This window comes from Lolium perenne, chromosome 2 (genome assembly GCF_019359855.2).
Source record: "Lolium perenne isolate Kyuss_39 chromosome 2, Kyuss_2.0, whole genome shotgun sequence".
NCBI classification, from domain to species: Eukaryota; Viridiplantae; Streptophyta; class Magnoliopsida; order Poales; family Poaceae; genus Lolium; species Lolium perenne.
Genome location: NC_067245.2, coordinates 292,780,946 through 292,789,506, shown reverse-complemented (window position 1 = coordinate 292,789,506; position 8,561 = coordinate 292,780,946). Strand labels below are relative to the sequence as shown.

Below are 8,561 nucleotides of genomic sequence, written 5' to 3'. Positions count from 1 at the left end.
TGCAACCTCTAATCCATGTCAACTTGTTTGGTTGCAAACAATTCGTACTGCGCATTAGTTGTGAAACAAAGTCCCCGGTGTTTCGTTGGCCAGAAATCGCGTTTCAACAAATGCAGCGGTTGTTTGGTTACATCATATTTGCCGAATACAATCGCCTCCCGCTTTTCTTGGTGAGCTCACCCAGTTCACCATATATGCCCACAAAGTGTTCGATGCAATAGGAAACGATAGGATGACAACCATAGATCACATAATCAGCAGGGCTAGCACATGGATAATAGTTTTAGCGGTGGATCATAGTGTTGCACCACGAGTTCACGAACAACATCTCGTGATACAGGTTCGTCAATAAAGGGGTTACGTAAATACCACCTCGCAAAATATACAGACGTGCCATCAGTGCAGATCAAACGTAGCTACTCCCAAAATATACATCATGGATGCGATGTTCATCATCATCAGCGGAACAAGCACGACAACAAGCATCCAATGCTCGGGATCCTTAGAGGTAATACTTAATCAGGAAGGCGGTGAACCAGTCCATCATGTCAGCAGGGGTCATCGCAAGATACCTTTTCGCATGTGCCTTGTGATCCATGAGGTGGCTCAGAGCACGGCGGACCGCAGTGGAAGTGAACAGAGCAGCTAAAACACGACCAACGTAGATTTTCTCCATCCGAGCATAGCTCTCTATGGGCATGTTGATGAGATCAGCGTCCTTACGGTGAGTCTGCAATGATGATGTTACTTTCTCATGTGCAAGCTAACAACATCCATCATAAATACTTAGGGAATGGAAGTGAAACAAACGGTGCAATGCTCTAATCTTGATGTGGGCATAGTATGCATCATCGTCCATCATGATAGTTGAGGTCTTGTCCACCCAATGCACCCCCTCCAGCATTTTTAGCTTGCATGCATGATTCGCCGTGCTCTCCGGTGCGTCATATGGTTGTAGAGTTGGTCGACACCAACTTCACGGCCGGTGAACTTCAGAATAACCTCTACAATCGCTTTCAGATCACGGTTCCTGAAAAATTGCACTCGGGTCATCCCTTTCTTCACCAACTTGCACATCCCTGCCGTATTTTTCCCGTCACGCGCAGCCCTCCCTTGCTTCAGCTTGACACATATTTTCATAGCGATCGCGAGACGAGGCTGGCTTGCAAGAAACCGTCGAATCGAGCATTCTCCCTCGTACAGTTTTGGGCATCCAAATGACCAGTTTTCATCTCCACGCATACGAGAAAAACCAATTGTTAGCAATCAAACACGCTTTTGATGCTAAAGCACATCATTTTTTCTGAAAAGAATACGAAGTCCACACTAAAAAAAACACCCAGACACACAAACATGACTTGCACTTACTTGACTGCAATCTTGTGTAGTACTTCTTTTTATCAAACAACCACTTGTTCCACTAATTGAAACAGTTGTAGTAGAACACACGCGGCATCTTTTTGGAAGAAACCAGAGACAGCTCACCCAGCACAATTATACAATCTCTCTCAAAAAAAGCACAATCATACAAAAGACCCTGCCAGAAAAAGCAAAAAAGCCCTTCAAAAATCTTTTGTGCGCAGCAACCTCCTTCCGTCTTCCACCTCCGCCGTCGCTGGAGAGATAGGAGAAGGACCACACTCCGAGACCTGGACGAGCGCCATCGGAGACCAGCTCCTTTGTGGACCTCGAAAGGAGCTCGCCGCAAACGGCAAGCACATCTCCTCTGTGGCACATCGGCCGGGAAAAGACATGCACCCTTCTCCAGATCTCAGCCTGGCAGCCCACCGTCGACCAAGTCCAGGAAGAAGGCCAAAGCCACCACCCACCAACTGCATCCTAAACCGGATTCGCCGTCTTCTGGTCACCGCCGATGCCACTCGTCCGGAAAGGAGCGGAGCGGGAGGCACAAAAGACCAGAGCAGCAGCGCCGCCGCCGCCACCGCCCGCGAGGCACAAAAGAGAAAGGAAATCTTGTGCAATACTATATACGAAGAGAAAGGAAATCTTGTGCAATACTATATACGAATAATAATGTAATAACGAAGAAAGATCAGTCACACATGTGCAAATTAAAAACCATGATTAATGGCAGGACAAGGTGAATCAGAAAAACTGCTTTCGCCTGTAGGGATTATGTTCCAAAACCTATGGAGCTTCTTCAGCTGAAATGTAACATAAAAAATCTGACTATAAAATCTTTGTCCCAATTAACTAAAGACCAGCCTAATTACCTGCCCTATAAGTTCAGACTGACATGGCAATATGGTGTGCAGAGAAAATCCCCTAACAAGAACAACCACTCTTGTCATGCAGGCGCCGTGGACACCGGCAGCGCAATCTTTCCCTGCTCGACATTCTCGGCCACGACGTCGGCGTCATCCCGAGAGTGCGCCACGTCATAGGTCGCGTGCACGCCGAAGAGCACGTAGTAGACGAGCATCGCCGCCGTGCAGATGCCGAAGCGCATGTAGGCCAGTGACCCGAGCGAGCCCATCAAGAACAGGTTGGTGGCCACCGACATGGCCGGCAGCCACGGCATGAGCGGCACGCCGTACATCTTGGGCACGCGCTGCTGCTTCGCGCCAAACGCCAGCCCCGCCGTGCCGGCCGCCCATCCAATGCCGAACACCACGTACCCCGGCCACCGCCCGGCGTAGCTCGAGTTGTAGTACACCGACATGCCGATGGACGACGCGAGGAGCAGCGCCAGGAAGGCCAGGAAGGTGCGCAGCTCCGAGGCCGGCGTCCTCCCTGCGACGTAGTAGCGGCGGACGAGCAGCGCCACGGCCACGAGCGCGAAGATGAAGAGCGTGCTGATGGAGGAGACCGACGCGAGCACGTCCAGGCTGGAGAAGAGCGCGACGCAGGCGGCGCCGAGCGTGACGGCCATGGTGGCGTAGACGGGCGTGCCGGTCTTGGGGTGCACGAGCGCGAAGTAGGGCGGGATCATGTGCGTGCGCGCGATCTGCGTGGTGTAGCGCGCCTGCCCCAGCGCGCCCACCAGGAGGCCGCTCGTCATGCCCTTGAGCGCGCCCAGCGCCACGACGTAGCGCGCCCACTTGAGCCCCGTGGCGGCGAACGCCACCGAGTAGGCGGCGTTCGGGTCGATGTCGCTGTACTTCTGCATGCCGACCAGCGCCAGGGACATGGCGCAGTACACCACGGTGATCGCCGACATGGAGGACAGCAGGCCCAGCGGCACGTCCCGGCCGGGGTTCTTGGTCTCCTCCGCCATGGTGGCCACCATGTCGAACCCCGTGTAGGACCAGTACACCACCGCCGCCGCGCGGAACACGCCCGCGGCCCCGAAGGGGAAGAAGGACGGCTCGAGGTTGCTCGAGTCGAAGTGGGAGAACCCGAAGCCCATGACGAAGGCGATGATGACGATGCCGATCACGGACGCCAGCGAGTTGATGGTGGAGGTGAGGCGCGCGCCGGACATGGCCAGGGCCGAGGTGGAGATGAGGACCACGACGGCGATCGGGTCGAGCAGATTGAACCCCTCTGCGAGCGCCGGCACGTGGATGCGGAGCGAGTCGCTGTCGCGCCCGAGGAGCGCGGCGAGGTAGGACGTCCACGACCGGCCGAGCCCGGCCGCCCCCACGACGGCCTCAAGCAGTATGTTCCCGGCGGCCAGGAAAGCCGCCATGTCGCCCAGCTCGACCCGCAGGTACGAGAACGACCCCCCGGCAGATGGGATCTCGGTGGCCAGCTCGGCGTAGCAGAAGGACGAGAGCAGCGCGGAGAAGCCGGCGGCGGCGTAGGCGAGAGGGATGGCCGGGCCGGCGTCGAAGCGCGCCTCCTGTCCGGTGAGCACGAATACGCCGGAGCCGACGACGGAGCCGAATCCGAGGAAGGCGAGGTCGACCCAGGAGAGGCAGCGGCGCAGCGGGTTCTCGCTCTCGGCGAGCAGCGTCCCGGCCTCGATGGCGTCGGTGGAGCGGGCGGCCACGCGGTCGCGCAGACGCGGCACGGTGGCCGCGAGAGCGCCGCCGTAGGAGCGCCAGCTCTGGAACGACGGCTCCGGGAAAAAATCCGCCTTGCTCCACCGCCAGTACCTCCGGCCCTCTCCCGCCGCCGGCTGATCCCCGCCCGCCATCGCGCACGGTGGGATCGGATAGATCGAATTGCGTTTCTTATCTTAGCTGAACAACCATCGCTATTTGGTACTGTACTTCTGCTGGAGTTTGTTGGGGAAGGCTGAGATTCGAGAGAAGGTCGGGATATTAGTTACGGAGTACAACGAATTTGTTTCCGTGATGATCTCAACAGAGAAACGAACGCCGAGGCCCAGGAACTCGAGGCGGCCTTCTCCCTCGACCGCTCAAGCGCACCCAGGCCAGATGGTTTTGGGCCCGCCATCTACCGTGCGGCCTGGCCCACGGCCCGCCCCGCGTTGGCCCGTCTGTTTGAATCCTTTCATTCCCGCACTGCGGATTTGGAGAGGATCAACAGGGCGCACGTCGTCCTCCTTCCCAAGCACGATGGTGTGCTCAAGCTAGGCTCGTTCCACCCCGTCTCGCTGTAGAACTGCAGCATCAAGGCTGTGTGCAAGACGCTCACCTTCCGCCTCCAACAACAGATCTGCAACCTCATCGACGCCGACCAGATAGGGTTCCTCTCCGGCCGAAACATCCCAGAGAATTTTGTCTATGCGACAGAGCTAGTGCAAACTTGCTTTCGCCGCAGAGCTCCGACGGTCGTCCTCAAGCTCGACTTCGCCAAGGCGTTCGACTCCGTCAGCTGGTCCAGCCTGCGCTCCATCATGCTCGCCCGTGGCTTCCCCGTCCTTTGGTGCGATTGGCTCGACGACATTTTCACCTCGTCAAGGTCTCCTCCTCAACGGCGTACCGGGAAGATGGATCCGGTGTGTCAGGGGCATGCGGCAAGGCGACCCTGTCGCCTTACCTCTTCCTTATCGTCGCCGGCGTTCTTCAGCGGCTGGTTCGCCGCGATGACGTTCTTCTGCACCCCTTGGTGGACGCTGCTCCTTTCCATGTGCTTCAGTACGCCGACGACACGCTTCTGATCTTACGCGCAGACGTTGCCGCGGCGAGCCGCCTGAAGCTCATCCTCGGTCAGTTCGAACGCGCGACTGGCCTGGCTATCAACTACGGGAAGAGCGTCTTGGTCCCGATGCACGTCGACTCTGCGACTCTCGGTGGCATCCAGGAAATCCTCGGCTGCCGCATCGAGGGGTTTCCCCAGACCTACCTCGGGCTGCCTCTGTCGGCTGAGAAGCTTCGCCTGGCAGCGTTTAACCCACTGATCGCCAAAGTGGACAAGTATCTCTCCGGTTGGCGTGCTCTTCTTCTGTCGGCAGGTGGGAGGCTCGTCCTTCTCAACGCTGTGCTGGATGCCCTGCCCACCTTCGCCATGGGTGCGCTCGAGCTCCCCCCTGGTGTGCTCGCCGCCCTCGACAGGCTCCGCCGCGCCTTCCTCTAGGCTGCCACGGACAAGATCAGTGGCGCCAAGTGCCTCGTGTCCTGGGAGCAGGTCTGCCGACCGAAAAACGAAGGAGGGCTAGGTGTGTGCTCCATCCCCACTCAGAATTCCTGTCTCCTGATCAAGCTTCTCCACCGCCTGCACTGCGCCACTGATGAGTCGTGGCCACGTTGGGTCTGGGGAGCGCAGGCCGGCCTCCCTCTTGAGATCGACGGGGCTGATACTGCTCTCCTAGGCGCTCAGTGGACCTCTCTGCGACGTTTTCTGTCAACACCCGGATTTTTAAGTCCAGATGCCTGTTATGCCATACATCACAATCCCAGGAATATTGTTGTTGCGAGACATAACAGTTGAATATCATAAGTCATCATTCATTACATACCATAGTCGTCTTACAAATGGATCACATGATCCAATATTACAATAATAGTTGAACTATTGTTTCAACACACATCACAGATTCATAGCGGAAGCGTAGATAGAAGGGGACTCTATAGTCCACAGGCCAACGCTTGACGTCAGGAGTAGTCCTAGTTGTCGTAGACGTCCTGCTGTCCATCCTCTTCATACTGCTGCTCCTCTTCATAGTCTGGCCATTTGAATAGCCAGGGACAAAGCCGTGAGTACTTTAAAGTACTCGCAAACTAATACTAATGTAAGTACTAGCAATTCTAGTAAGGGGGGATGCTAAGCTCTAGTTTCTTTTGTATAAAGCCAATTTTAGTTCACAAGTATTTGAAATATAGACTCTTCATGTGCTAACTAACTCAAGTGGGAACATTAGTGTTATTCCCACAACTCAATTGTATTTCAAAGTCACCAATTCAATTTCAAATCACAAGTCACCGTTCACATGTCATATTTTGGAAAAGTTCTGATGACGGAACAGTATGGCCTTTCCAACCGTCCATAACCGTGGACGTGGCTATTCGAATAGTTCTACACTCTGCAGAGGTCGTACACTTGTGCCACAACATTTGCAATAATCCGTCAGGGTTAACTGGCCCTGATTTATCACACTCCGTGTGCGGACTACCAACCATAACCTTCTACTTACATACCCTAGTATAGGCATCTCTCCCCATGAGCTTGGCCTCCCAGTGAAGACAAACTGCCAGCCTGGGAACTGCACAGGGCTTGGGCCGGACATTCACCTCATATTTACGTCATATCTCATCATTTCGTATTTCTTTGGAGGCAGCCCTTGGCATAACCCCGATGACGTTTGTTTAGAGGGAACCCATACTAAGATACATAAACTTCTAGTTAAGCCCTACCCATATCAGGTATTGTGGGGGTACTTGTAAAATTGGAATGGTATCGCATCCGAACCCAACCATCAGTTTTTGTAAAATTCACCATGTCATTCACCAGTCACAATCACCTTCAAAATCTTTCAATAGAATGACTCATCATTCCAAGGTTTTCAAAGTCTTTTCATTTCTCAAGTTCCCATCTAGAGTAGTCCATTTTAATTTAGCACTAGCATCTAAGTATGAGGGGTGCTAAGTAATTTGCTTTGCTTCTAGGCTAACATTGATACTCTTGTAATAATCCAATACTTACCAAATGAATCATGAAAAAAGTATTTTGATAAAACAAAGGTAAGTAAAGCTTGTAAAGTAAAACTGGGAAATAGGATCATGAACATAAAGTAAATGGGTAATGCCTTGCTCATGGTGAGCTTTGCAATTTGCAAGGGTATTATCTTGCAACAATAGAACTTGCAATGGTGTTAGCTTGCAAGAGTATAGCTTGCCTTGGTTGTTGAGGTGGTCAAAGTGGTCTTCTTCTCCTTGAAAGTAGACTTCCTCCTCTTCCGGGTATTCTCCGGTACTAGCGTCTATACACGAATACGAGGATACAATCACCAAGCAATTCATTGGCTATTCTAAACATCACGTGTATTCACACAAACTATTCTATTCACACAACTAATACAATTTGGTGCATTGGTGGTCTTGCTTGAGGAAAAATAATTTCCTCTCATTTCATATGTAGATGATAGTTTCCATAGAGTTCTTGAGAAATATTTTCATCTCATTGAATCTTCTTTAAGATTTAATTTCTCAAACAATCACTCATGAATTCAGGTTGTCCTAAGTCAACCATTCCGTAGGATAACGTTGCATAGAAAACAAAAATTTTCCTACCGCGAACACGCAATCCAAGCCAAGATGCAATCTAGAAGACGGTAGCAACGAGGGGGTATCGAGTCTCACCCTTGAAGAGATTCCAAAGCCTACAAGAGGAGGCTCTTGTTGCTGCGGTAGACGTTCACTTGCCGCTTGCAAAAGCGCGTAGAAGATCTTGATCACGATCTGTTCCGGCGCCACGAACGGGCAGCACCTCCGTACTCGGTCACACGTTCGGTTGTTGATGAAGACGACGTCCACCTTCCCGTTCCAGCGGGCAGCGGAAGTAGTAGCTCCTCTTGAATCCGACAGCACGACAGCGTGGTATCGGTGGTGGTGGAGAAGTCCGGCGGAGCTTCGCTAAAGCTACGCGGGAGTTATGGAGGAGAGGGGGGTGGCTAGGGTTTGGGAGGGGGTGGCCGGCCTCAAGGGGGTGCGGCCAACTTGTGGCTTTGTGGTGGCCGGCCCCCTCCCCTATGCCCCTCATTATATAGGTGGAACCCCAAGAGTTAGTCCCCAAGTCTTCGAATAAGACCCGAACCAAAAACCTTCCATATGGAGGGGACTCCTAGCCAAGCTAGGACTCCCACTAGAGGTGGGAGTTCCACCTCCCATATGGGGGGGTGGCCGGCCCCCTAAGGGGGAGTCCACTTGGGAATCCACCCCCACTAGGGTTGGCCGGCCATGGAGGTGGAGTCCACATGGACTCCACCTTCCTTGGTGGTTTCTTCCGGACTTTTCTAGAACCTTCTAGAACCTTCCATAGAACCTTCCGCGATATTTTAATTCACATAAAATGACATCCTATATATGAATCTTATTCTCCGGACCATTCCGGAACTCCTCGTGATGTCCGGGATCTCATCTGGGACTCCGAACAAATATTCGAACTCCATTCCATATTCAAGTACTACCATTTCAACATCCAACTTTAAGTGTGTCACCCTACGGTTCGTGAACTATGCGGACATGGTTGAG

General features: G+C 53.2%; 1 protein-coding gene across 1 annotated transcript; it reads right to left on the bottom strand.

Annotated features, from left to right (window-relative positions):
• Positions 1 to 2,106: 2,106 nt before the first annotated feature.
• LOC127336245 (cationic amino acid transporter 8, vacuolar) lies at positions 2,107 to 4,254 on the bottom strand. Its single transcript, XM_051363037.2, has one exon. It carries the CDS (start codon positions 4,100 to 4,102, stop codon positions 2,309 to 2,311), a length of 1,794 nt encoding a protein of 597 aa, XP_051218997.1. The 5' UTR covers positions 4,103 to 4,254; the 3' UTR covers positions 2,107 to 2,308.
• Positions 4,255 to 8,561: the final 4,307 nt, after the last annotated feature.